Raw genomic sequence first — 27,868 nt, 5'->3', positions numbered from 1 at the left:
GGGATTGGAGCCGCCAGACCCGGCTCGTCCCCCGCCCCGGGATGTGGGTCGGCAGCTGCCAGGGCTGGGCCGGGCTCCCTGTGCTGCGGGGGGAGGGGGGAGCTGTCACTCACCGAGCACCCCCCAGCCAGAGAGAGAACCCAGGAGTCCGGTCCCCCAGCCCCGCCCCACTGGAGGAGGAGCAGAGGTGTCGCGAAGCGGCCGAGCTGGGCTCTGGGTGTCTTTGCCTCCCACTTTCCAGACTGGCTGGGGCTGGTGACCGAGCAGGACAGACGCTGCCCGCCCCCCCGCCGCTGAATTCACCCGGCTTCCTCGCTGAGCGACCAGCCCCCGGTAGGAGACCCCCGGCTCTCCCCCTGCGCGACATATCTGCCTTGCTGGCCCTGGGAAACGAACCCAGGAGTCCTGGCTCCCAGCCCCCCAGCTCTAACCACCAGAGCCCACTCCCCTCCCAGTGCTGGGGATAGAACCCAGGAGTCCTGGCCCCCACTCCCCTCCCAGAGCCAGGAAAGAACCCAGGAGTCCCGGCTCCCAGCCCCACAGCTGTAACCACCAGAGCCCACTCCCCTCCCAGAGCTGGGGATAGAACCCAGGAGTCCTGGCTCCCAGCCCCCAGTCCCCTCCCTGAGCCGTGCCTAGGGCCTGTCCCACCCGCTCCTTAGGGAGTTACCCAGGGAGGTCCCGGCAGTGCAAACGCCACAGGACAGTTTAAGCAGCGGGACTGGCTGGCCCACATGTGGGGCGGGGGGAGGTGTCAGGAAATGGACAGGGAACCCAGCCCCCTCCCCGGCTGTGTGAGACCCAACCGGATCAGGGCCCTGCGGGGTGCTGTCATCTCCCTGGTGCTGGGGCCACGTGGTGTTTAGCCTGCTCCAGTCCAGTGCTCCGGGATCGCTCTGGCCTCGCCCCCAGGCTCTGGGATCCCCCAACCATACGAAGAGGCACAAGGACAGTGAAGGGGGCTTTTTGCCTGTGAAAGCTTATGCCCCAATACATCTGTTAGTCTTGAGCTCCTCATTGCTTTTGTGGAAACAGAGTAAGACGGCCACGCCCGACGCTTGAAGGACTGGGTGTTCCTGCTGAAATGATCAGCAGTGACAATGGGGCCCTAGCGCTAGTGAGAATCCAGCCCTGCCCTGGCAGCCTTTGTGGCTGCAAAGAAAACATTTCCAAATGTGATCTCGTCCAGACAGGGTTTTCTGCCTGAGTGTGCAGAGAGCCTGAGCCGAACGCCCTGTGAGTGGCATGAACTGCCTTGTTTCTAGTGTTGGCCTGTTAACTCTGAAACCTAACGATGACACAGTGACCTATTTCACTGCTCGTTCCAGCTATGGGTCGTCCCAGGCATAACACCTGAGGTTGGAGCCATTTGTTGCTGGGGGGGAGGAGATGTGGGAAAAATGCTCCCTTTCTGCGTGCCTCTGGGGCAGAGCGCCTTGGGCACCAGCTGTTGACACCCTCCTGTCCTTTGTGCAGGGCTCTCTGCTGCTCCCTCGCTTTAGCCGTGGCCATGGAGGAGCCCGTGTGCCTGGTGGGGAACGGGGCCGACGGGGAGCTGGAGGTGAACCCCGCGGCACTGGACATCCTGCGTGGCGTGGCCCAGCCCGTGGTGGTGGTGGCCATCGTGGGGCTGTACCGCACCGGCAAGTCTTATCTCATGAACTCCTTGGCCGGGAAGAAGAAAGGTGAGAGGTTTCCCAGCCCCCCTTCCCGTCGGCCCCAGGCTGGCGCCGGGAGCGAGGGGGCAGGTTCCCCCCGGGCGCTGGGTCTCTACCCCGTCTCCTCTCTCCCCAGGGTTCTCGCTGGGCTCCACGGTGCAGTCGCACACCAAGGGCATCTGGATGTGGTGCCTGCCCCACCCCCGCCGGGCCGGCCACACCCTGGTGCTGCTGGACACCGAGGGGCTGGGCGACGTGGAGAAGGTGAGTGGGGGGCAGCAGGAGGGGGCTGGAGGAAGGGGCCATGTGGCTCTTGCCTGGGGAGCAGATTCTGAGATCCCAAGTCCAGAGGGACCCTGTGACTGTCCAGCCTGGCCCCAGGGCCGGTCTAAGGGGTGGGTGGCTGGGCCCCGGCCGGGGGTGCTGTACTCAAGGGGGCCCCGTGCCGGTACCTCCCTCCCACTGGCCTGCCGAGGCGTTTAGAGGCAGCCGGCAGGGGCGGCAGTGTCTAGAGGGGGTGGACGGACCAAGCTGCGGGGGGTGGGGGGACAGGTGGAGCAGCTAAGTGACTCCTCCCAAGTGGGGGTGCCCCTCCTCCCCCGCTGCCCTGCTCCACTGCCCCCCCACCCCGGGGGTGGAGCCACCTGCCCAAGCTCGGACCTGGAGGCTGGTGGTGGGGGGGAGGTGTTGATGTGGGGGGGGGTGTGTCCCCCCCTCCAGGTGTATCCAGTCTTGGCTGAGCTGGGGTGGGGGACCCAGGGGGAGCCTGTCTGTCCTGCTGCCTCTGGCCAGGGTTGCCAACTGCTGAAAATTATATTTATGGACACTATAGAAAAAAATTACGGAGAACCCCATCTTTTTACGGAAACATGCTTACGTACTATAAAGAGCCGGTGACAGCCCCGCTGTGACTTACCGGCAGGGAGCCTGTGGGTGGCTGCTATGCCTGGCCCGCTGTACCCCGACCCCCAAGCCCCCCGCCGCGAGGAGCCCGGCAGGGGTGTGTGCTGGACGCCCGCCTACCCGCCCCACCTTGCTGCTGAGCTGACCCTGGGGACGCCGCAGAAGAGTTCAAAGCCGGCAGCAGAGAAGAGCAGCCGGCAGCAGGTCGGAGGGACCCCCGCCAGGAGAATTCCCTTCCGCCCCCCCCAGCCCCGGGAACCGTGGACTCCCTGGGGCTGCCCCGGGGCCAAGGGGGAGGGACACCTCAGGTCCACTGCAAAGCTCGTGGTTTTTTATTAATATCTAAATGGGTTTATGGAATTTATGGGCAGGTCCAAGTTTAGCGCTTTTTCACGGACTGTCCCTGAATTTACTGATGGTTGGCAACCCTGGGATTCAAACGCTGCCAGGGACAGAGAATCCCCCGTGCCCCTGGGCCAGCTATTCCCAGGGTTCATTCCCCTCCCTCGTCAAAACGGGCACCTCATTTCCAGGCTGAATTTGCCTGGCTTCACCTTCCAGATGCTGGCTTGCACCCCCCACCCCTTATTCTGCTCATTGCCCCGAGCAAATCTCTGCTCCCCGCGTCCGGACGGACAGACGGGGATCGCGGTGCCCCGAAGCCTGCCCTGGGCCCAGCTCAACAGTGGGAGCCCTGGCCTCGCTCGCTCTGGGGCAGGACTTCGAACCCTCAAATTGTCCTTGAGGCTCTGCTCCGGCCTCTCCCCAATGTATCACCAGCCAGCAGGGATGGCCGGCCCCAGAACTGGGCGCGGGAATCGCCAGGCCCAGAATTGGGCACAGGGATGGCTGGGCCCAGCACCGGGCAGACATCCAGCGTGTCGCCTCCAGGCCAACCCCAAAAGGGAGATCCCCTCCCTGCTCCCACTGGAGAGCCCCCGTTTGGGATCCCAGGCTGGCGCTAGCATGGGCGGCTCGTGTTTCAGATCCAACCCCCGCTTCCCTGCCCAGGGCGACACGAAGAACGACGTGTGGATCTTCGCGCTGGCCGTGCTGCTGAGCAGCACCCTGGCCTACAACAGCAAAGGGACCATCGACCAGTACGCCATGGAGCAGCTGCAGTATCCTTGCCAGGGGGGTGGCCCCTGGGGCATGGGGCTGGGGGCTCTGGGGGATGGTGTCATGGAGTCCCCGGGCGATGCTCTGGAACTGCTCCCCATGAAGCCAGGCAGGACTCTGGGGGAGTCTCCTCTCGGGGAGCAGCCTGTCTTCAGGACACACAGCTCACCCGGCTCCACCTTCCTGGGTCTGACCCCGGAGCATTCAGCCTCCTCTGCCCCTCCCTGCGCTTCCCACAGCGAGTCCGCTCAGGCGGGGTCCTGGGGAAGCCAGAGGGTCCTGCCCCCCAACTCCGCAGTCAGACGTGACTCTCAGCCAGCCAGTAACACAGAAGGTTTATTAGACGACAGGGACATGGTCTGACACAGAGCTTGTAGGTGCAGCTTGTAGGACCCTCAGCTGGGTCCATTTTGGGGGGCAGTGAGCCAGACAACTACGTCTGCCCTTCACTCCATGTCCCCCACCAGCCCCAAACTGAAACTCCCTCCAGCCCCTCCTCCCCTGGGCTTTGTCCCTTTCCCGGGCCAGGGGGTCACCGGATTCCTTTGTTCTCCAACCCTTTAGCTCTCACCTTGCAGTGGGGAAGGGCCCAGGCCATCAGTTGCCAGGAAACAGGGTGTCAGTCATTCTCTATGTCCAGACCCCTGCACACACCTGCCCTCTAGGGCTCTGCAATGATCATACACCCTCATCCCACCCCCTAGGTACTTAAGAACTGCCTTGGGGAAACTGAGGCACCCCCACAATATTCAGAGGAAACATTAAGAACAGTCCCGCTTCGTCACAGATGGGCCCTGAGGGATGTGGGGCTGGAGCTCCTGCGGGGTGGTCCCTGGCGGGTACGGCTCTGGGAGTCCTGGGGGGTGGCCCCTGGGGGATGTTGGTCAGGGGCTCTTGGGGGGTGATCACTGGGGGAAGTGAGGCTGGGATTCCCCCCCTTTAGTCCAAAGCTAGGCAGTACCATCCAGGTCTGGCCCCAGTTTGAGTCCTCAGCCCCCGGCCCAGCTTTGTGTCGGAGCTGACGGAGCACATCAAGGTGAAGGCGCAGGGAGGGGACGACCTGGAGGAGGACACAGAGTTCGTCCGCTTCTTCCCCAGCTTCATCTGGGCCGTGCGGGATTTCACGCTGGAGCTGAGGATCGAGGGGCAGCTGGTGACGGAGGATGAGTACTTGGAGCATGCGCTGGCCCTGAAGAAAGGTGAGCTGGGGTCAGCTGTGTGCAGGAGGGGCCCATCACACCTGGTAACCTGCTTCCTCCCTGCCCCCGAGATCAGACCCATGGGCCCATCTACCCCGGCGTCCCAGCTCCTGCCACTGAGGATCATGGCCAGTCATGGCCCAGGAGCCCAGTACGCTGCACAAACACAGAACAAAGATACAGGCCCTGCCCCAATGAGCCGACGGTGTAAGAGACACGCGGTGGAGATAGACGGATGGGGGTGCGCCTGGGAACAATATAGGGCCCTTTTTGGCCCTCGCGACTGTGAACGTTCCTTGGCCAGGTCCAACCGAAACCCTAACCTAAGAGTGAGGAGTGCTATTCCTAGGAACCCTACCCCTATGTGACAGGTTCGGTCACAGAGACCCCTTGGGACTGTCACCTGACGTGCTGAATTTACCTCTGAGCCTGTTTTCCATGCCAGCTTGGGACTCCAGAACCCTGCCTTGTTGAGCCAGACACACCAGCCTGCTGCAACACAGAGCCAGGGTCTGAACCATGTCCCCCAAAGCTGCAGACTTTAACCAACAACTGCTCAGTAGGTCACCTCTCTCCAGCACCCAGACACCCAGTTCCCAATGGCATCCAAACCCCAAATAAATCTGTTTTACTCTGTATAAAGCTTATATAGGGTAAACTCATAGATTGCCTGCCCTCTGTACACTGATAGAGAGAGATGCACAGCTGTTTGCCTCCCCCCAGGTATTAATCACTTACGCTGGGTTAATTAATAAGCAAAAGTGATTTTATTAAGTATAAGAAGTAGGATTTAAGTGGTTCCAAGTAACAATAGACAGAACAAAGTAAGTTACCAAGCAAACTAAAACAAAACATTCAAGTCTAACCCTAATATATTAAGAAACTGATCACAGATAAAATCTCACCCTCAGAGATGTTTCAGTAAGCTTCTTTCACAGACTAAAAGAACAGGAGGACTTGTGGCACCTTAGAGACTAACAAATTTATTTGAGCATAAGCTTTCATGAGCATGCATCTGATGAAGTGAGCTGTAGCCCACGAAAGCTTATGCTCAAATAAATTTGTTAGTCTCTAAGATGCCACAAGTCCTCCCGTTCTTTTTGCGGATACAGACTAACACAGCTGCTACTCTGAAACCTTTCACAGACTAGACTCCTTCCTAGTCTGGGCCCAATCCTTTCCCCGGTACAGTCCTTGTTAGTTCCAGCAGACATCTTAGGTGGGAAGCTGGGGTGTTCTCATGACTCCAGCCCCCTTTGTTCTGTTCCACCCCCTTTTATAGCTTTGGCACCAGGCGGGAATCTTTTGTCTCTCTGGGTCCCCATCCCTCCTGGATTCCATGGATTCCAGTGTCATGTGACATGGTCACATGTCCTGTGAGACCCCCCCAGCCTCCATTCTTCCATGGCTGGCCTACACATACCCAGGAAGGTTTGCAAGTAAACAGAGCTATTTATAACCAATTGCCCTAGTCGATGGGAGCCATCAAGATTCTAAACCACCACCAATGGCCCACACTTCGCAAAATTATAAGAGGACCTCAGAGTTATACTTCATATTTCTAGTTTTAGATACAAGAGTGATACACTCATATCGATAGGATGACCACACTCAGTAGATGATAAGCTTTGTAATGATCGTTACTGGAGACCTGTTGCATAAAGCGTATTCTAGTTACATTATGTTTACACTCATAAGCATATTTCCATACAATATTATGGAGTGCAATATCACACCCGAATTCTAAGTGGCCTACCCACAGGAAACCTAATCCCAACTTGATCTCTCCTACCCATGTGAACCAAAACACTAACTCTATGTGCCTACCCATAAGAATCCTAATCCTGACTCCAAGTGGCCTAACCATAGGAACCCTAATGTAAGGGCGGGGAGCCCTCTTCATAGGAACTGTAATTCTACCTACCAGTGGTCTCCCTTTAGAAGCTCTAAACCTAGGGCAGCGATCCCTACCAATAGGAGCCCTAAACCCTAACCCCAAGTAGCCTCCCCACAGGAACCCTCATCCTACGGCATAGAGCCCTAGCCCTTACTCTAACTCTTACACACAGGAACCCTCACCCTAGGGCTGGGAGCCCTCCTCATAGGTTCTCTAAACCAAGGCACCTATGCATAGGAACCGTAATATAAGGGCAGGGAGCCCTATTCTAGGAACCTTAACCCTACCTGCAAGTGGCCAACCTATAGGAACCGTCACCCTACTCCAAGTGGCTTAACCATGGAAACCCTAAACCTATCTCCAAGTGCCCTACCCATATGAACAAGAACCCAAAGGCAGGAAACCCTATTCATAGGAACCTTAATCCTAACTCTCAGTGGCCTACCCACAGGAAGCCTAATCCCAGCTCGACATATCCTACCCATGTAAACCCAAACCCTAACTCTATGTTGCCTCCCTCCGAGCTCTGCAACTCCGATCCCCGGAGCTCCTGAGCGGCGGTTGGGAGAGGTGTGTAGCTACGGCCGACCGTTTGGGTCTGGTGAAACCTGCAGATTAAGGTGCCATTTCACAGGTTCTGGTTGGGTTTGTTGACTTGTTCCTTTGGGAGGAATATAAATAATAAAAAAAAACCCCAAAACTGGATTTTTTTTCTTTTGGTTTTAAATAACGTTTGGTTCCAAAATCTCCATTTGATTTTATTCCATGTCCCAACTCCAAACATGTTTAAAAACGGCCGTGATGAAAACACCAGGTTTCCTTTGGCCCCAAAGTAGATTTTTTTCAGCTTTTCAATTTGCCAAAACTTCTCATTTTCCACCTGACCTAAGCCAAATTTTTCCATGATGTTTGGAAGCTTCCAATGACTCAAAACTCCTTTATTAGCCCAGTGCTGGGTGTAGCATTCTGCTTCTCCTTGGCTCTCCAGGCAACAACAAGAAGGTGATGGACTACAACCTGCCGCGACAGTGCATCCGCAATTTCTTCCCCACCCGCAAGTGCTTCGTGTTTGTCCAGCCGGCGTCGCGGCAGGAGATGGGCCAGCTGGATTCGCTGCCCACCAGTGCCCTGGACCCACAGTTCCTGGACCAGACCCGCCGGTTCTGTGACTACGTCTTCCAGTGCTCCCACGTCAAGACAGTTAAAGGAGGGATTCTGGTCAATGGGCAAAGTACGTTCGCCCCGCGGCTGCTCTGTGGAGACACAGACTGATGGCTTTGCCGGCCAATCTACCCTCTTTGGCTGAGAGAAACCCAGCCCTGAGGAGGGAGGGAATTTCCCCTGCATGCGGGGGGGGCGCTATTTTCAGAGAACATTTAGCAGGTGTTGGAGAATTGAACTGTCTGTGACTCCGGGAGATCCCCTGGTGCCCTGGGTCCTTGGTCTCTCTCCCTTTGTCCCTGTCTGGCAGCCGCCTTCTTGCCCAACACCCCAGGGGTGAAAGCAGAACCCTCACAAGCAGGAGCGGTTACCCCTGCAGCTGGAGAGACGAGGGTCCCCTAGCGGGGCTGTGACCACTCGGATCTCCTGCTGATGGTCGTGGGGGGCACCTGTAACACACTCTGCCGTGGGTTGCACCGGGTCTTGTAGCAGAGATGGAAACTGGGGGTTCTCCTGCATTCAGGGATCCTTGAGCCACTTGGCTTCAGATTCGGACAGGTGACGACACTCACCCGCCTTGGCAATCTGCAGGTTAAACGGCCCCAGCCTGGTCCCAGCTCTGCAGAGAGGCCAGGCAGAGCCCTGCTGACATGGTGCTGGGTGTGACGGGTGCCTCTCCCCCCGGGCTGACCTTGTTCTGGGCCCGGCGATGGAGCCCTGGCTCTGCTCAGAGGACGCTCGTTTCGAGCCTCTTGCGCTTCGAATCCCAGAAGAGCCCCGTTGGACCAGGGTCTCCAGAGCTAAAAGCAGGAGCTCTGTGTCTGCGGCTGGAATAACCCCTACCCCCTGGGGGTCGGTGCGGAGGAGAATAGGGACAAACTCCCCAGCAGAGTCCTTGGGGGGCCAGGTGCTGTACAAATGTACAGTCTCCTCCCCCAGCTCTTACTCCTCCCCCTTCCCTCGCCCAGGGTTCAGCTCCTTAGTGCAGAGCTACGTGGGCACCATCCGCAGCGGGCAGGTGCCCTGCCTGGACAACGCGGTGACCGCCATGGCCGCCATGGAGAACGAGGCAGCCCTCAGGGAGGCGCTGGCTGGCTACGCGGCCGGGATGGGGGGGCTGCGGCTGCCGGCGGAGCTGGGCGAGCTCTCGGCGGCGCACGGGAGGTGCGAGGCGGACGCCCTGCGGCTCTTCATGCAGCGCTCCTTCAAGGACGAGGAGCAGGGGTTCCAGAAGCAGCTGGTGGTAGGTGCGGGGGTCCCGGGCCGGGCCCAGCAGCAAGGAGAGCGTTGCTGGGGTGGATTTGCAGGGCAGGGGGGCCTGCTGGGCACCAGTGGTGGGTCAGGGCCCCGTAGTGCCACGTGCTGTACGGAAACCCGACCGAAACCTGGTGCGTGCTCCAGGGACCGTCCAATCCCCGGGTGACCCGATTGGCCAGTGGACCATTGGCCCTCCCAATCCCCCGACTGGCCAATGAATCTGTGACCCTCTGATCCCCCGAGTGGCCAGTGAGCCTTCGGCTCCCCCAATCCCCCGACTGGCCAGTGACCCGCTGTCAGGCGCAGGTCTCAGCCGGAGGAGGCGGGAGGGCACCGGAATCCAGCCCCAGCCGTGGCTCTGCGATGGGGTTTCTCCCTTTCCTTGCCCAGGCCGGGATCACGGAGCGACACGCAAACCTCCTCGCAGAAAACGAGGCCGTTTCGGAGCAGACCTGCCGCGCCCTGCTGGAGGAGCTCTCGGCCGCCATGCAGCAGAAACTCAGCGCCGGGCTTTACTCCCAGCCCGGCGGGTACCAGGCCTACGACAGGGACCAGAACCGGGTGGTGGAGGATTACCGGGCGAAGGCCAACAAAGGGGTCAAGGTGAGTGTCTGAAATTAGCCCCCCACCCCTGCTCCAGCCTGGCAGTCACAACAGCGAGCTCAGCTCCGAGAGAAGGAGCCGGATTCTGCTCCGGTTCATGCCTCGTCAGCAGAGCTGGTGCCTAAACCCCAGCGGCTGAGTCAGGCTTCCCCGTTTCGCTGAGGACAAAGTAGAGGGGCAACGGCAGGGAAAGGCCGTGGGGTAACCGGGTTCTGATCAGTGACAGATTTAGAGTTATTGGGGCCCTGTGCTCAGCTTCATTTCTCCCCGCCCCCCCGTGGGGGGGAACATTCTCTCTTATCTCCCCCATGGGAGCTAAGTCGCGGCCGGAGGACTCAGGAGGAGCGGGGGCTGCCACGCAGCCGGTGGCTGGAGAGACGCATCGGTTTCTGCTTGAAAGCGTCGCTTCTCTTCGGTCAGCGCTGTGGCTGCCCTGCTCCTCCTGACTCCAGCCGCGTTCGCAGCGCTCCCACCCCCTGCACCACCCGCCTGCTCCCCTGAGCCTCCCTCCCTGCTCCCCTGCCCCCCACAGCTTCTGCCCCCGCAGCCCCCCTCCTGCCAGTGCTAAGCTGCCTAAGTGCCCGGCCCTGGGGCCCCCTGTTGTTGGGGGGCCCCATGCCGGGGCACTGTGTGTTTCATGGTAAATCCGCCCCTGGATCTGATTGTGACCTGCAGTCACTGTGGCCCATGGTGATCCCACACGGGGAATCCGTGGTCCCACAAAGCCCCTTGGTCATGGAGCTGCTTTTCTGAGCAGAAAGGCACTGGGGGCAAATTCCCCCCAGGATCCTGCCCCGCTCTGAATGGGTCCAATCCAAATATTTCCATTGACTGCGATGGGCTTTGGATCGGGCTCTGTATGAACAGTGACTGGGCCCTGGGTGAAATGACACCACATGTGTCATAGGTTCATTGATTCTCAGCCCACGAGGGACCCCTGTGGTCACTGGGTCTGACCTCCTGCATAGCACAGGGCGTAGGACGTCCCCGAAGTGCTTCCTGTTTGAATGAGAGCAAACCTCATAGAGAAACACCCCAAATTTACCAGCGGGTGTGAGCATTTTCCTTGCCGGCAGGCAGCTCCTCTCGACCCGGTCGCTTGCTTTCTAACCCATTGGGAAGCCCCCACCAAAGCGTCAACTTTCCTCCTCCGAGGGCATGAGGCCGCAGAGAGGTGGGATCAGCCCCTGTGCTGCAGCTCAGCTCCCATCTCCCCACCCCAGACTCCAGCCCCTGTGATCCCGCCGGCTTCGTGGGGAGAACATTTTGCCCCGAGGCGGAATAGAGTCCCCCTGAGAGGCCTGCTCCCCTGAGGAAGGAGGGAGCTCATTAGCATATCGATTGGATGAATAATCCAGCACTTGGCCACCTCTGGTCCAGGCGGAGGAGGCTCTGGAGCAGTTCCTGGCCAGTAAGAAGGCGGAGGCGGAGGCCGTGCTGAAGGCCGACAACCTGTTGACTGAGGCAGAGAAGCACGTGGCCGGTGAGCTCCTGTGAACGAGCTGCTGCCCCCGGTTTCTGTCGCTGCAGCATGTCCGTGCAGCGCCTGGTGCCGCGGGGCCCTGGGCCAGGACTGGGGCTCGTGGGTGCTACGGCCAGGCAGACTGCAAAGAATACCGGGGTCACACGCTGCAGAGCGTCTGTCGGCCAAACTCATTGCATCCAACAGGAGCTCCCTGCATCCCCCCCGCCCCAGCAAACTCCCCAGGTGCCCCCTCCCAGCCCCCTTTATTTTAGAGACTCTCTGCAACCCCCTGGCCCTCCTCCAATGCCAGGTGATCTGAATGCCCCTCACTTCTTCCCACACCCAGAGCTCTGCATGCCCCCCACTCCTCCAATGCCCAGGGCTCTGCATGCCTCCTACTCCTCCATGCCCAGGGCTCTGTGGGTCCCCATCCAAACTGTCCTTCAAGCTGTGGTTAGGTAGGTCCCATGCTGAGACGCTGGTGGCATGGGAATGGTTCCCTAGTTACCCCTCCCTGTCTCATGCCAACCGAGTCGGGGGCGCGGGTTTGCGTGGTGCCCGGGGGCTGCTCCGGGCGGTTGGGGGAGGGGTTGTGCCTCTATTTCCCCCTTTCTTTTCCCCCCAAAGAGGAGAAGCAGAAGGCTGAGCTGCTGGAGCAGCAGCAGAAGGCAGCGGAGGAGAAGCAGCTGCAGACGGAGCAGCTGATGAAGGACCAGGAGCGCAGCCACCAGGAGAACGTGAAGCAGCTGGAGGCCAAGGTGGCGGAAGAGCTGGCCGGTGCCCGGCAGGAGGCGGAGCGGGCGCTGGAGAGCAAGCTGAAGGAGCAGGAGGCCATGCTGCAGAAGGGCTTCGCGGAGAAAGCCAGGCTGATGGAGGACGAGATCTCGGGCCTCAAGCGGGAGATCAGCTCTGCCAGCAAAACTGACTTTCTGTCAGGCCTTTTCAGCACCATCAAGGAGGGGCTGAGAACCGTCGCCAGCGTGTCCGATTTTCTGACATCCAGGCGCCAGCAGGGGAAGGGGATGAGTAACCCGAGTAAAACCCAGAGACGAAAGTAGCCGGGCCCCTGTGGGGTCCTCCCTGGCGGCAAGTCCCACAAACGCTGCTTCCCTTTAGAATCAAAAGCTTCTGCTGACTAATTCCTGTGATCTGCCAGCCCCCACAGCTACTAACACAGGGCCTGGAGCTGTCTGCAAAAGGAAATCACAGGATTCCTGGGTTCGGTCCCCAGCTCTGGTAAGGAAGCAGGGTCTAGTGGTCAGAGCAGGTGGGCTGGGAGCCAGGATGTCTGGGTTCTCTCCCCACCTCCTACACTGTAATTCTGTGTAACTTTGTGCTGATCACATCACTGTTCCATGCCTCAGTTTCCCCTCTGTGAAATGGGGACCTTCCCTCTGGGTGGGGAGGACAAAGCGTTGTTTGTCTGTTAGGTGCTGAGCGGATGGTGCTATCCACATGCACAGTGGTAACACGGGGATCTCCAGCAAATGGCTCCGATTTCCCTCTCTGCCCCTATAAATGTGTAAATGCAACCCCACTCCCAGGGCTCTCCCCGCTGCCGGCGCTGGAACGGGGCTGCCGGGTGTCTAGGGAGAGGCAGCTGTGGGGATGTCTCCTTTCCCCAGCTCAGCATGCTGAAAGCTAGGTCATTATCCCCCCGGCTGTAACAGGAGCTGCTGGCACGTAGCTACAAGCTCTCCAACGCCTGTATCTCCCTGCGCCGGGAGACTCTGTACCCTGCAGCCTGGGTATGAATTAAACAGGTTTGCATCAGCTGGAGCAGCCCTGTCCCAGTGTCTGTATTAACGACACTCCTGAGTCAATTGCAGTCGCTCTCCCTCCACACTGAGAAAACACAGAGGTGGAGGGGCTATTTCTCTCCTCTGCGGAAGCACGCAGCTGTCCCATGAGGCTCTGCAGCATTAGATTCCCCCTTGCACACTGACAGATATTGATATGGAGAAGATCCTACAATCGGAGCTAAATGGAAGGAGCAATTAAGCCCCTTCATGGAGTGAGATGGCCGGAAATTACAGAAGCCACTGTCCAAGGCACTGGGCCACAGGCTGAGGCTAGAGCAAAAATTAAAGGCAGGTAGTTTCCCTGGTTGCAAAGGCAGGGGCTGAGGTTTCGGGCTGATGTGTCTGTGGGTTTTTAGAGCAGAAAATCCAGGAGAAAGGGAGAGAAGCAATGGCGAGCGAGCGTGAGCCCGAGCAGGAAGCAAAGGGACAGCTTCTTAGGCACAGATCCGGCTGGAGAGGCACACTGGGGATGTCTGAGCAAGGAAACTTCCCACTATTGTATGTCTCCACTGCAGTCCAGGAGGCAGGCCTGGGTGGGCATTTGTTGTAAAGACACAGGATCGCACCCAAGAACAGACCTGACTCGTAGCTTCGATTTCTCCTCTTAATAGAAACAACCCTGCGATGCCCCAGTAATCAGCCAACCCCACGGGCCAGAAGGGCAGCAGCAGGTTTCTGAATGGCAGCCGGTCTGGCTCTGGGGCCCTGCAAAGATCCAGTGCTTCCCCTGGGAGCGTGTTCCCGTGGCTAATCACCCGCCTGGTTAAATTGTCTTATTTCCAGCTGCATCGTGTCTGGCTTTAGCTCCCAGCCGGCAGTTCTTGTTCTGCCTTTCTCCACCGGCTCACAGGCAGGGACTCCGCGGGGGCGTCAGACGGCAGGACCCCCACTCCTGAGCGGGGGTGGGGCATAGTCTGGGCATTTAACTCGAACCGCTTCGACCAGAACACCCCGAATGTTCACCAGGGACTCTGTGCTGCAGAGCCGGGCGCGAGGCAACCTGCCGGGGCGCGAGCACGGCCGAGCGTGCCGAACAATCGGCTTTTAACTGAAAGCTCTGCACGGTTCATACTCTGGGCATTGCTACTGTGTCTCCAGTGTGTGTGTGTGTGTCCGTCCCTGCCGCCCCCTGCTGGAGGGGACGAGCCCTGCGGGGTGTGTGTGTGTGTCCCTGCCGCCCCCTGCTGGAGGGGACGAGCCCTGCGGGGTGTGTGTGTGTGTCCCTGCTGCCCCCTGCTGGAGGGGACGAGCCCTGCGGGGTGTGTGTGTGTGTCCTTGCTGCCCCCTGCTGGAGGGGACGAGCCCTGTGCTCTGTGCGTGTGTGTCCCTGCCGCCCCCTGCTGGAGGGGACGAGCCCTGTGCTGTGTGTGTGTCCCTGCCGCCCCCTGCTGGAGGGGACGAGCCCTGTGCTGTGTGTGCGTGTGTGTCCCTGCCGCCCCCTGCGGGAGGGGACGAGCCCTGCGGGGTGTGTGTGTGTGTCCCTGCCGCCCCCTGCTGGAGGGGACGAGCCCTGTGGGGTGTGTGTGTGTGTCCCTGCCGCCCCCTGCTGGAGGGGACGAGCCCTGCGGGGTGTGTGTGTGTGTGTCCCTGCCGCCCCCTGCTGGAGGGGACGAGCCCTGCGGGGTGTGTGTGTGTGTGTGTGTGGACACTTGTGCAAGACTGCTATCTACCTGCACATTGAAATAACAGCATCTGTTGTGGTTGCAAGTTGTAGGTTCACTCCAGCTGCTGGCTTGTGGGCTGGCCGGGTCTTCTCCGACCCCTCTCCCCTTGAGACACTTGGGGGCTGATTTTCAGACTTGTCAGGCGCTGTGGGGACTCGTCCCCGTCCCCCCCGAAACCAGGCTGAGGGGGCAGATTGCCGAAGGGCTTTAGGCACTTAGTGGGATGCTCAGCCCTGCCTGAGCCCATTGGGGCCAAACGCCCATTGATCTTGCTGGCCGTGCTGGGGAAGACCCAGCCCAGATAGTTCGTAGTGCTCTGCGTTAGCTCCCTGGACAGCATATGCCATTCGCACTCACGGTACGTCTACACTGGGCTGGCAGCTCGGGGGGCAGACCCACCCCGGCTCTGCGCTAGCTGCACCAGCCTGGAGACGTACAGCGGGAAGAACACAGAGGCGAGGGCTCTGCCCTGAACAGCTAGACTGGTGGTGTATCACAGGCTGTGTGAAAATGCCACCCTGTTGCTTTAAATCTTTAAGGGGTTTCCTGGGCCTGCTGGCAGGTCGGGGGCTCTGTAAGGAAGCGTGCAACCTGAGCCAGTCTGCCGAGAGCGAGCCCGGAGCAAGGTGCGGGGGAGCTGGGCTTCTCAGCCTTTGGGAGCAGCCTGCTTTGTCTCTCTCCGGTTTTGGTTCTCGTGTGTGATCGTCCTGGATTCTGCGCAGTGAAGTCATGTTACTCTGCAGCCTTCCTGCAAGAGGACGTGATGGTTTTATCTCCCATCTCTGCCTGCGTGGCATGAAGCATAACCGTGACAGAGTTCATTTCTGATGGACTGGCCCGTCCTATTGATAGACAATTATTACAATTCCCAGAGAAGTGGGCATGGGAGGCTTGGAATTTGCTCTGTGTGTTGTTCCCAGGCCCCAGTAAAATTCAATCTTTCATATCCTGCTTTCACTTTCCATAAGAAAACTCTGCAGTGCAGCAGTAGCCGTGTCAGTCCCAGGACGCTAGAGAGACAAGGTGTGGGGCGGGGGGGAATCGCTTTTATTGGCCCAGCTTCCGTTGGGGCGAGAGACGAGCTTTCGAGCCACACCGAGCTCCTCTGGAGGTCTGGGAAATGTACGAAGGGATTCTCTGACCTACAAACTAAAAAGAACAGGAGGACTTGTGGCACCTTAGAGACTAACCAATTCATTTGAGCATAAGCTTTTGTGAGCTACAGCTCACTTCATCGGATGCTGTAGCTCACGAAAGCTCATGCTCAAATAAATTGGTTAGTCTCTAAGGTGCCACAAGTCCTCCTGTTCTTTTTGTGAATACAGACTAACACGGCTGTTACTCTGAAACCTACAAACTAAGTTGATCTATGTTAGGTCGACTTACAGCAACTGCCGGATTTATGGTTGTGACGAAGTGGGACTGTTCTTAATGGTTCCTCTGAATAGTGTGGGGGTGCCTCAGTTTCCCCTAGGCAGTTCTTAAGTATCTAGGTGGTGGGATAAGGGTGTATGATCGTTGCAGAGTCCTAGAGGGCAGGGGTGTGCAGGGGTCTGGACACAGAGAATGGCCGACACCCTGTTTCCTGGTAACTGATGGCCTGGGCCCTTCCCCCCTGCAAGGTGAGAGCTAAAGGGCTGGAGAACAAAGGAATCAGGTGCCCTCCTGGCCGGGGAAAGGGACAAAGCCCAGGGGAGGAGGGGTTGGGGGGAGTTTCAATTTGAGGCTGGCTGGAGACATGGAGTGAAGGGCAGACGGGGTTGCCTGGTTCACTGCCCCCCAAAATGGACCCAGCTGAGGGGTCCTGTTCTCTGCACCTACAAGCTCTGTGTTAGACCATGTCCCTGTCGTCTAATAAACCTTCTGTGTTACTGTCTGGCTGAGAGTCCCTTCTGACTGCGAAGTTGAGGGGCAGGACCCTCTGGCTTCCCCAGGACCCCGCCTGGGCGGACTGGCTGTGGGAAGCGCAGGGAGGGGCAGAGGAGGCTGAATGCCCCGAGGTCAGACCCAGGAAGGTGGAGCCGGGGGAGCTGTGTGTCCTGCAGACAGGCTGCTCCCTGAGAGGAGACTCCCCCAGAGTCCTGCCTGGCTTCGTGGGTCCAGGTCCAGAGCATCGCCCGGGGACTCCGTGACAACGGCGGTGGTTCATGTCCACACCAGGAGCATTTCCACCACCCTACAGGGGCAGCGTGGGGGGCTGAGAGCCTGGGCTGCCCCCCCGGGCTCTCAGCTCCCCACTCCCCACTGGGGAACAGGGATCCCAAAGCGCAGGTGGCTCCCAGGCTCTCTGTGGGGAGTGGGGAGCCCAGGCACCAGCCTAGCGGGGAGCCAGGACCCTGGGGAGGGGGCAGCCAGGCTTTAGCTGCAGCCCCCCACTCGCTCTGGGGCGACAGCCTGAGCTGTGAGTGGTTTCTGTCCATGTCACGGCTCCGAGCAGGGAGCCATGAAACGGGCAGGTGTGAGCAGGGGACAGCCCAGGTGAGTAACCCGCCGTGTCCACACCGGGTTCACCCCACCGACGTAAGCCCTGCGCTGCCTGTGGAGGCGGTGTTATTCGTTGGGGGGAGCAGGGCGCGTACGTCGGGGGGCGCAAGGCGGGTGTGTGGACACAGACCCACCTGGGCTGACTAAGCTGCCTGGCCCCGAACTCTCGGCCAGCCCAGGCCTCAGGTTCCCGCCCGGAAGAGGAGCGCTGGGTGAGCGCGAAAGCGTCCCTCCCCCACAGAAGTGGGTCCCCCACAAGCTATGCCCCCCCCGTCTCGCTCAGAAGCCACCCTCCGAGGCGCGAGAGGGGAGGGCGGCAGAGACCAAGCCAGGGGCTGGGACGTTCCCTCCACGAGCGGGTGAATTGCGGCTCTTCGGGCGAGCTGGGCAGCGACTCTCTTGCTCTGTGGCCGGTCCGGTCGCCCTCCAGGTCTGACCAGCCTGAAGGCCGAAGGTTGGTCTGGCCGAGCTGCGGGATCCCAGCTGGGCCAGTCGGTAGCTCACGGAGCTGGTGGGGTGGAAAGGGAAGGAAGCGGGAAGTGCAGAGAAGTGTCTGGAATAAAGATCTCGGGGGGGTCGGATGGAATAAAGAACAAGGGGGAGGGAAAGTTTTATCTCTTGCCATCTACGTTTCCTAAGGTAGGATGTGGTTAAAGCAGAAGTGTGGACGCCAGGAGTCCTGGGTTCTTCTCTCCCCTGCTCCGGGAGGGGCGTGGGGTCTACTGGTTGGGGGGGGGAGGGGCTGGGAGCCAGGACTCCTGGGTTCTCTCCCTGCTGTGCCACTGACTTCATACGCAACCTTGAGCGAGTCGCGTTTCCTCGCAGGGCCTGGGCAGGACCATCCTTAGGCATATGTAGGCACCCAAAAATTTGGGGCCCCACCCTGATTCCCTGGCTGCGGCACGGACTCCTCTCCGTTTGCTCTCCCTGCCCCTTGGCGGTGCCGGCAGCAGGGGATGGAGCTGGAGCGGGAAGTGCCGGGGAGGGAGCGAGCTCCTCGCTGGGGCGGGAGATGGGCTCGCACCGGACACGGCTGGAGCAGCTGGAAACTCCATTTCGGGGAGAGGGAGGTGAGTTTTCGCCGGGACTCCCGGGCTGTCTCCGGCTGGCCGCATTTTGAAGGCGAGAGAGTCCGACCGGAGCGGGGCTTGAACGCGGCACCTTCCTGCTCCCCCTCGGGAGAGACCTTTCAGACTGGCCAGAAATAACCCCGAACAATCCCGTGTGCTCCTGCGAAGGGGCTGGTTACGGCTCCAGCCCCCTGTTCAAACTGGCTGCAGCATTATCCCCAGGACAACCCCAGCGAGCGCGTGTGGCAGCCAGGGGTGCAAACCGGGCCGGAAAGGAGCCTGGATCCAGTTCCTGCAGGTCCCGGCTCCTGGTCACTCGCGGGAGGGGAGGGAAATGGTCTAAGGCCATGGGGAGCCGATGGCCCAGAGCGCGGGCAGGCGGGGGCCTGGACGGGGGCTGGACTCAGCCATCGGCATCAGCTCTTTCCTTTTTGTCTTTCAGCGGCTTTGGGGTCCTGGCTGACATCCCCGTGGCCGCTTGACATGCACACCGAGGTGCCCCCAGCCTGGGGGCAGAGGAGGGGAGGGCTGCAGGGTGGCCGGGCGGGAGCCGCCACCGTTATTTATTGACAACGTTGGCAGAATTGTAAAATATGGTGCACAGCATTTAATTGTTTGGTGCTGAATTCCCTCCGGAATACGGGGCGCTGGGCGGCGGGGCTGTGAGAGGGGCACTGGGCAGTGGGGAGTGTCTGTGGCTGGGAGATTGCTGGGCATAGGGGTCTGCGGTGAGGGGCCACTGGGCATGGGGGTTGCTGGGCATAAGGGGGTGGGGGTACTGGGCGGGGGGGTGTGGCGGGGCACGTTGGGTTTGGGGGTGCAGGTGGGAGGGAAGAGCAGAGGTCGAGGTGAAGCTGGTTTTAATACCGTGCCCGGGGCAGGTTTTCCAATACTGCCCGCTTGTGTTTGTGTTGCTAAGAGCAAGTCGGGCCTAGGGGCTCCCGTTTAATGACCCTGCGGCGGGCCCCATAAAGCCTAAGGCCGGCCCCGGGCCTGGGTTCCCCGGGGTGAGGGGGAGGGCTCCGCCGGCGTGCGGTCGCGTGTCTGACGACGATTCTCCCGCTGGGGGCTGCGGCCCCCGCGCAGCGGCCCGAGACCGGGGGTCTGGGCCGGAGGGAAGCGCCGGAGCCGCCCTCCCCCACTCTCCCCCCGGCTCCAGCTCTGCGCCTGCCATTCCGCAGGTGAGCGATGGAGCAGCCCGTGTGCCTCATCGCCACCCGGCCGATGGGGGGCTGGAGGGGACGGAGCAGGCGCTGGAGGCCCTGGGCGGAGGGCCCAGCCCAGCGGGCTGTATCGCACCGGCAAGCCCTACCTCCTGAACCAGCTGGCCGGCAGGAGAACAGGTGAGAGACCTTCTGCTTCCTGACCCCGTCCGGGATCCTTCACCTCCCCCTCTGGGCCAGCCGTGAACCCCCCCAGCCCGCTTGCAGCGGGGCACGTGAGTCTGTTATTGAGCCTCTGGAATGTGGGGCTGGAAGGGACCTCGTGGGGTTGTCACGTGCAGCCCCCGGCGCGGAGGCAGGGCCAGGAACCGAGAGCGGCCGGGAGGGGGGTTTGTCCAACCTGTGACCAATGTGTGCTGGTTAGGGGGTGACCATCAACGCGGTGACCGCCATGGCCGCCATCGAGAACGAGGCGGCCCTCAGGGAGGTGCTGGCTCACTACGTGGCCGGGATGCGGGGGCTGCGGCTGCCGGCGGAACTGGGTGAGCTCTTGGCGGTGCACGGGACGTGCGAGGAGGATGCCCTGCAGCTCTTCATGCAGCGCTCCTTCAAGGACGAGGGTTACACGTACCAGAAACGGCTGATGGTATGTGAATGCCAGGGGCCCTGCCTTCCTCCCCGCGCCGTCTGAACGCTTTGCTGCCAGGCCGTTCGCACAGCGCGGCCAACCTGCGACAAACGCCCCTGAGATTCTGAGGGCGAATCCCCATGTCCTAAGGCCTGGCCCAGACTTAAACCCCTTCTGTCAGTGTAGACGTAGAGAACGTAGTGACCTCATTTACCTAGGCTTCCAAAAGGCTTCTGAGGTTAAAGGCGAAGTCGTCCTGGGGGGAGTGGCAAAGGATGGTCATAGATCGAAACCAGGCCACGGCACTAGGTGGACTTTGGCTCTGATCTGGGGTGGGAATTCCTATGAAAACAGGACCCAAGGGTAACTAACGCTAAGCTAGGTGTCTGAGCCTGCAGAAAGAGCTCCGGGAGGTGGGACTTCATCCCGGCACGGTGTCAACGCGAATGTCAGAGGTGATACTTTACCTGGCAAACTTGGTGGTGATTTCACTGAGCAGAGCAGGTGAGAAAGGGGAGGGCGAGCCAGTGACAATGACCTGGACCATGTCAGACAGGAAACCTCTTATTTGAAGTCAAAAATTGTCACGGCTCCTTTAGAGGTACCAGGAAAGTGAGAGTAAACCAACGTCTGGACACCAGGAGGGCTGAGCCGATCCAATCTGTTCCCGCCTGTTTCGAGAGCAGGACAGAGGAGAGTTGATCTTGCAGGGGAGCAAGATTTTCTTGACTTTGGTTTGTAAAAACCTTTCCAGCAGCTCATGGTCCCACGGCCAAGCGGGTGAGAAACACCGTGTGACTGTCACTGCCTCTCTCCCTTCCCAGCCATCGCCCAGTTTGTTCCCCGAGCCGGTGGGCTGGCTGGTGGCGGATGCTCTTTTCCTTCCCGGGCGAGACGTAGCCAAACCCAGCAAGAGCAGCCGGGCACGCGAGCCCCACGGAGCTGGGGAGAGTGGTGTTTCCAGTCCTGGGAGCTAAGCCCAGTAGAGCTCGGTGAGCATGCGCCGTCATATGGTGAGCGTCTGCCCGCGGACTGAGGGCAGCGCCGCCTTTTGGCTCATTCTCTTTTGTTGATTAGGAGGCAATCAAGGAAAGTTACCGGCGGTCGTTGGGCCAGAACGAAGCTGCGTCCAAGGACTCCTGCCGCGCCCTGCTGGAGACGCTCTCAGCCGCCATGCAGAGGAGTCAAGGTGAGTCTCCGGAGCCAGCCCAGGCAGCGTGGAGTTTCCGAAGCCTCAGTGTTCCCACTGGCCGTGATCTCCCGAGGGAAAGGGTTGGTATCGGACGCCTGAGTGCTCGCAGACAATTCCGAGCTGCGTGCTATGCGATCTCTTCTTCCCCGGCTGAGGAGGTACTGGAACAATTCCTGGCCAGCAAGAGGATCGAAGCAGAAACAGTCCTCAACGTCGACAAAAATTTGACTGAAGCAGAAAAGGACCTGGCCAGTAAGTCATAAAATCAAATGTGGTATTTTATAATATTGTACAAGAAATATTAATGCAAGAAAACATTCTTTTCCCTCTGTCCTCCCCCATGAGCTGTGGAGCTCACAACGCACATGCAGAGAAGTGAGATACAAACCATCCGTCCTCTTGCTGGAAGGTTGCACAGTAGCACGACTTTATTTCTGAGGATTCAGAGCACACAAGGACCCCAAACCAGAGAGAGACAAACCAGGCTGCTCCCTAAGGCAGTGAGGCACCATTCACCCGCCTTGATTTAAGCTGTCTGCTCCATGCTTTGCTACAGCCTTCTAGCAGGAGCAGAGACCCCCCTGCTCTGACGGTGAGAGCTTGCAATTCCAACACAGTCCTCAAGACCCCACCCAACCCTTTCCTGCTTCACTTTCCCTCTTTCAGGCCTTGACACCCTAGTGTTTTTGGGGTTGGCTGCACACACGCCCGGCGTGAAACGTCCGAAAACCTCCCAAATGGGAATGCTCAGATTCCCATCTCAGGTACACCGATGTAAATCCAGAGTGACTCCCTCTGAAGGCCATAGAGTCATTTCTCGTCTACACCAGGATAACTGAGACCAGAATCTTGCCCATTGGTGCAAAGGGGAAGAAAAACCATCCATTAGGGCCAGCGGAGGATTCACCCTGGGGGGGAAGAAGCCCTGCCTGGCGTAAGCCAGCCTAGCCCTTAGGCCCTGTTGGACGTGTTGCCCCAGGACTTTGGAAACTAGGATAGTGGCAGATCCCTGTGGCCCTGGCCAGTCACCCATTTGTGGCTCTAGCCAGCTGGCACAGAGCCAGCCCCAGGGCCAGGGAGCTGCAAAGAACTGGTTAGTGCTCCCTGTGACGAAGTGGAACTGTTCTTAATGTTTCCTCTGAAACCTACAAACTAAGTTGATCTATGTTAGGTCGACTTACAGCAACTGCCGGATTTATGGTTTTGACGAAGTGGGACTGTTCTTAATGTTTCCTCTGAATAGTGTGGGGGTGCCTCAGTTTCCCCTATGCAGTTCTTAAGTATCTAGGGGGTGGGGTAAGGGTGTATGATCATTGCAGAGCCCTAGAGGACAGGTGTGTGCAGGGGTCTGGACACAGAGAATGGCCGACACCCTGTTTCCTGGCAACTGATGGCCTGGGCCCTTCCCCCCTGCAAGGTGAGAGCTAAAGGGCTGGAGAACAAAGGAATCCGGTGACCTCCTGGCCCCGGAAAGGAACAAAGCCCAGAGGAGGAGGGGCTGGAGATAGTTTCAGTTTGGGGCTGGCTGGGACATGGAGTGAAGGGCAGACGGGGTTGTCTGGCTCACTGCCCCCCAAAATGGTCCTGGCTGAGGGGTCCTGTTCTCTGCACCTACAAGCTCTGTTTTAGACCATGTTCCTGTCGTCTAATAAACCTTCTGTGTTACTGGCTGGCTGAGAGTCCCGTCTGGCTGCGGAGTTAGGGGGCAGGACCCTCTGGCTTCCCCAGGAGCCCCGCCTGGGCGGACTGGCTGTGGGAAGCGCACGGAGGGGCAGAGGAGGCTGAATGCTCCGAGGTCAGACCCAGGAAGGTGGAGCCGGGGGAGCTGTGTGTCCTGCAGACAGGCTGCTCCCCGAGAGGAGACTCCCCCAGAGTCCTGCCTGGCTTCGTGGGGAGCAGTTCCAGAGCATCGCCCGGGGACTCCGTGACACTCCCTGCCCCTGCCGATCACCCAGCTTCCAAAGCCCCAGGGGGACCTTTTCAGCAGTGCCCCTGGGGCCAGATTTTTAGAGGGGTTTAAGCCCCTACAGGTGCAGGTGGGCACCAGAGGGATCTTCGAAAGCAGGCCCTTTGGGAGACGGGATTCAGGCTCTTTCAGGGGCCGGGGGGCCGTGCAAGTGTCCCTGGGCCTCCATTTTCCTTCCCCACATTAACGGCACACGGGCTTCCCCAAATCGAGCCACCCCTTGGCGGGGTTTGTTGATTAGAAACATCCCCCAGCGCCTTCGATCTGTCCCGGCCCGGCAGGCCAGCGCCACACCAGATGCAGTGTCCGCGGGGTTACGACCCCCCCAAGTGTGGCCTGCAGGGCCCCTTGGCTGGGGGCGTCCCCCCCGCACAGGGCCCACTGCCCAGGGTCCCCCCTCGCTCTTCCCATCTGCTCCCTGCACCCGGCTCCGGACGGCTCCAGCCCCAGCCTGACCCTGCCTCAGCTCCCTGGCCCGGCTCCACTCCCAGCCCAGCTCGGGCCCCTGCTATCCCCTTAGCTCGGCCCCACTCTGACTGACCCAGGCAATTACAGCTCACACGGAAGACGGGCCCCCCCCGGCCTCCTGACTCCCTCATTATCCCGCCCGCCCCCCAGTCAATCCGGCTGACCGGGAGCATTGGCCTCTCTCCTTTGCCCCGGGGACTGTCAGTCTCACGATCCTCATTTCCCATGGACCGTTTCCCTTTCGTTTGGTCCTGGGAGCCAGCAACCAACCCCTCCCCTGCCCCCCCCCCCCGAGTGTTAGTGAGGGGCCAACAGTCCCCTTACATGCCACTTCTCTGCCCTGCATCAGTCTCAGGTCTGGCGCTTGCTTTGGCCCAGAGGCAGCAGCCAGCCGGACCCTTGATCCTTCCCCAGCGTGTGACGCTTTCCAGGACAGACCTGCTGGAGTCCAGCGACACCCCCCTGAATTGCGTGCGGTGCCTTTGGGGTGCACTGCACTGAAATGCAATTGTTTGGGTGTTATTGTGGGGCCGTCTGTCATGGGGGCTCATGGAATTCCTCCTCTCCAGCTGGCCCGGGAGGGTTCACACAGACTAGCTCACGCTGGATTCTCCAGGGATCAGCAGCCAGCGAAAGGGGTGTCACGGAGTCCCCGGGCGATGCTCTGGAACTGCTCCCCATGAAGCCAGGCAGGACTCTGGGGAAGTCTCCTCTGGGGGAGCAGCCTGTCTGCAGGACACACAGCTCACCCAGCTCCCACCTTCCTGGGTCTGACCTCGGAGCATTCATCATCCTCTGCCCCTCCGTGCGCTTCCCACAGCGAGTCCGCTCAGGCGGGGTCCTGGGGAAGCCAGAGGGTCCTGCCCCGCAACTTCGCAGTCAGGTGTGACTCTCAGCCAGCCAGTAACACAGAAGGTTTATTAGACGACAGGGACATGGTCTGACACAGAGCTTGTAGGTGCAGAGAACAGGACCCCTCAGCTGGGTCCATTTTGGGGGGCAGTGAGCCAGACAACCACGTCTGCACTTCACTCCTCATCCCCAGCCAGCCCCAAACTGAAACTCCCTCCAGCCCCTCCTCTCCTGGGCGTTGTTTCTTTCCCGGGCCAGGAGGTCACCGGATTCTTTTGTTCTCCAACCCTTTAGCTCTCACCTTCCAGGGGGGAAGGGCCCAGGCCATCAGTTGCCAGGAAACAGGGTGTCGGCCATTCTCTGTGTCCAGACCCCTGCACACACCTGCCCTCTAGGGCTCTGCAATGATCATACACCCTTACCCCACCACCTAGATACTTAAGAACTGCATAGGGGAAACTGAGGCACCCCCACACTATTCAGAGGAAACATTAAGAACAGTCCCACTTCGTCACAAGGGGGTTGGGGCGAAATTGCCTGGATTTGAACAGGCTCGGGGCCTTTAACCAATCCCACCCCTGGGGGGCCCAATCCTTTGGGGAAGGCTGGCAGGCCCCACAGGGCTGGGAGGTGGCTCTGAACTATGGCTAGGACCTGGGCATCACAAGTGAGACGCGGGGGACTTGGAAGAACTCACGCTGCAGAGCCCCAGTGGCGCTGGCCGGGAACATGCTGACGAGCTCGTTAGCAGGCGGGCAGGTTCTCGGATTGTTTTGAACGTGTTTTCTCTGTAACGCTTCTTCCCTAAGAATAGTAAACCTTGCCAGGGAGCACCAGCTGCTAGCGCCCCACGCCTGGCGATGATTCGGTTATCGGTCTCCGAGGAGAAACCAAGCTGGCCCAGTTGGTCGACCTTTGCTGGGGAGTTTGCAGTGTGGCTGGGAGCTGGGCAGCTCGGAGAGACCCCAGGCCGGCTGGGCAGCCTAGATCGGGAGCCCTGCTGGGCTGTCGAGCTGCAGCTGCCCCCGGGCCGCAGGTCTCCTGCTCATGGCCAGCAGCCGCCGGCCAGACTCTGTTCCTGAGCTCTCTGCTCTGGGGCCGTCTCTCACTGGCAATCCCCAGGGTGGCCCAGCCCTCCTCCATACACAAACGAGGGCGCGACTGGCCTGGGACAGGAGAGACGAGGGGCCGACTACCAGGCGACAGGGGCTTTGGAGGCCTAGATCCTCAGCGGGGCGATCGCTTTACCTCTCCCGCAGCCCTGGGGGCTGCACAGACCCCGACCAGGGCCCCCCCGGAGAACTCACCGCAGGGAGACTTAGCGAGGGTCAGGTCGTGGCTCTGCACAGCCGCTCGCCAGCCCCCTGGCTGCTGGCACGAAGAGCGGGCTGTGTGCATCGGTCAGTGCCTCTGTGGCCCTTGGCACTTCCTGCTGGCACGGGCTGGGCACGGGTTTGCTCCGGCTGACTCGGCAATGGGGAGGTGGAGGAAACAAGCTGCTCGTTTTTCCTCCCTGTGAATGAATCCTTCCCTTCCTGAACGTAAGAACGGCCAGACTGGCTCAGGGCAAAGGTCCATCCAGCCCTGTGTCCTGGCTGCCGACGGTGGCCAGTGCCCGGTGCCCCAGAGGGAATGAACAGAACAGGGAATCGCCCAGTGAGCCATCCCCTGTCGCCCATTGCCAGCTGCTGGCAAACAGAGGCCAGGGCCACCATCCCTGCCCAGCCTGGCTAATAGCCATCAATGGACCTGTCCTCCAGGAACTTCTCTAGTTCTTTTTTTAACCCTGGAGCCTCCCCCAAGCTTTGGGACTCATCTGGGGCTTGAAACCCCCGGCACAGCCAGGCAGATGCTGGCACTGGCCTCTAGTGGGCAGAGAGAAGGTGGCACCTAAGTTCTGCCTCTTCGTACCTGCTGCGATTCGGTGACTCTTCTCTGCGGCCCCCCTGCTCATTACAGACCCGAGACTGATCATTGGTGAGAGAGGATTAACAATTAATCCTTCCCCCTCCTGCTCTCGGGCTCAGAGGGCCATAAACGCTTCCCTTGTTAGAGCCCATTTGTGTTGCTCGTTAGACAAACCGGCGGGCGGTGGCAGGCCTTGGCGGAGCTCGGCAGCTCGGCCCTTTCACCAACAGAAGTTGGTCCAATAAGTGATATTAACGCCCCGGCCTTGTCACTCCATAGAGGGAGGCAGGCGCGTTGCAGCCCCTCTCTAGCCGGGAGCTCGGTATTGCAGCCACCGAGGCGCCAAATCCGGTCACCTCGTGGGGCTGATTAATTTGGGGATCCACCCGTGGCCCCCTGCTCCCTGGCCGGTAGCTCCCCGCGGCAGGAGAACGCTGGGAGACCCGCCAGGCAAATGTCCCCGCTTCTCGCGAGGGGCGACTGGGATGGATGGTGCAGGGGAGGGCGGGCGGGTGGATCGTCACTTTCCGGCTACAATCACCTCCCTTTGCTGCTGCCTGCAGGGCTTTGGGGCTGCCTGGTCTGCCAGCCACACTAGCAGCCACTCCCCTGGGCTCTGCCGGCCCCGGCTGCAGCTCTCGGAGCACTGGGAGGCCACCAAGAGCCCCACTGTTCTCCAGCATGGGCCAGCAGCCTGTTTCTCGAAAGGCCGCCCTGGCCCAGGTCCCCAGCGCGCCAGGGGCTGCACGTTAGGGTTGGTATTTATTAGGTGTATTACGGTAGCACCCAGGAGCCCCCGTCCTGGCCCAGGACCCCAGCGTGCCAGGGGCTGCACGTTATGGTTGCTATTTATTAGGTGTATTGTGGTAGCACCCAGGTCCCCAGTGCGCCAGGGGCTGCACGTTAGGGTTGGTATTTATTAGGTGTATTACGGTAGCACCCAGGAGACCCCGTCCTAGCCCAGGACCCCAGCGTGCCAGGGGCTGCACGCACACAGAACCCAGAGCCAGGCCCTGCCCCAGGGAGCTCCCAGCCCTGCATTCATCAAGAGGGGCGAACCGCTGAAGTGCCAGAATTCGAACTCAGGCGTTTATCTGAACGTCTGATTGGGGGGACCCCTGCCCCTGCGAGCGGTGCCCCCCAGTGTCCCACCCCCCTCAGTGTGCCCACGCCCTCGCCTGCTCCCCAAACCGGCAGGCATCTCGCTGGTCCCCGCCGTTCTCCCGCCTCCAGCTGGCGCCTGTCACCCACGTAGGAGCCGGATCGATCCACGCGGCGCCCACACTCCACAGCCCTGATCTGTTTGCTCAGGGATAGCTTGGCAAGGCAGCCGGCAGCCACTTATCACTGGGCAGGGCCAGCTGGAGCAACTCCCAGCTCCCTGGGCTGGCTGGCGCCCCCCTGCCCCA

The 27,868-nt window shown here is 60.1% G+C and overlaps 1 protein-coding gene across 1 annotated transcript; it reads left to right on the top strand.

Annotated features, from left to right (window-relative positions):
- Positions 1 to 13,041, top strand: LOC144279438 (guanylate-binding protein 3-like). Its single transcript, XM_077840942.1, has 10 exons — positions 1 to 333; positions 1,477 to 1,685; positions 1,795 to 1,922; positions 3,573 to 3,682; positions 4,686 to 4,879; positions 7,765 to 8,007; positions 8,906 to 9,180; positions 9,585 to 9,797; positions 11,178 to 11,280; positions 11,890 to 13,041. The coding sequence occupies exons 2-10, from the start codon at positions 1,511 to 1,513 to the stop codon at positions 12,318 to 12,320; spliced, it is 1,872 nt and encodes a 623-aa protein (XP_077697068.1). The 5' UTR covers positions 1 to 333; positions 1,477 to 1,510; the 3' UTR covers positions 12,321 to 13,041.
- The last annotated feature ends 14,827 nt before the right edge of the window (positions 13,042 to 27,868 follow it).

The sequence above is a fragment of the Eretmochelys imbricata genome, chromosome 24, assembly GCF_965152235.1.
Source record: "Eretmochelys imbricata isolate rEreImb1 chromosome 24, rEreImb1.hap1, whole genome shotgun sequence".
NCBI lineage: Eukaryota > Metazoa > Chordata > Testudines > Cheloniidae > Eretmochelys > Eretmochelys imbricata.
The sequence above is the reverse complement of the archived record's forward strand: the minus strand, read 5'-3'. Positions and strand labels throughout refer to the sequence as shown.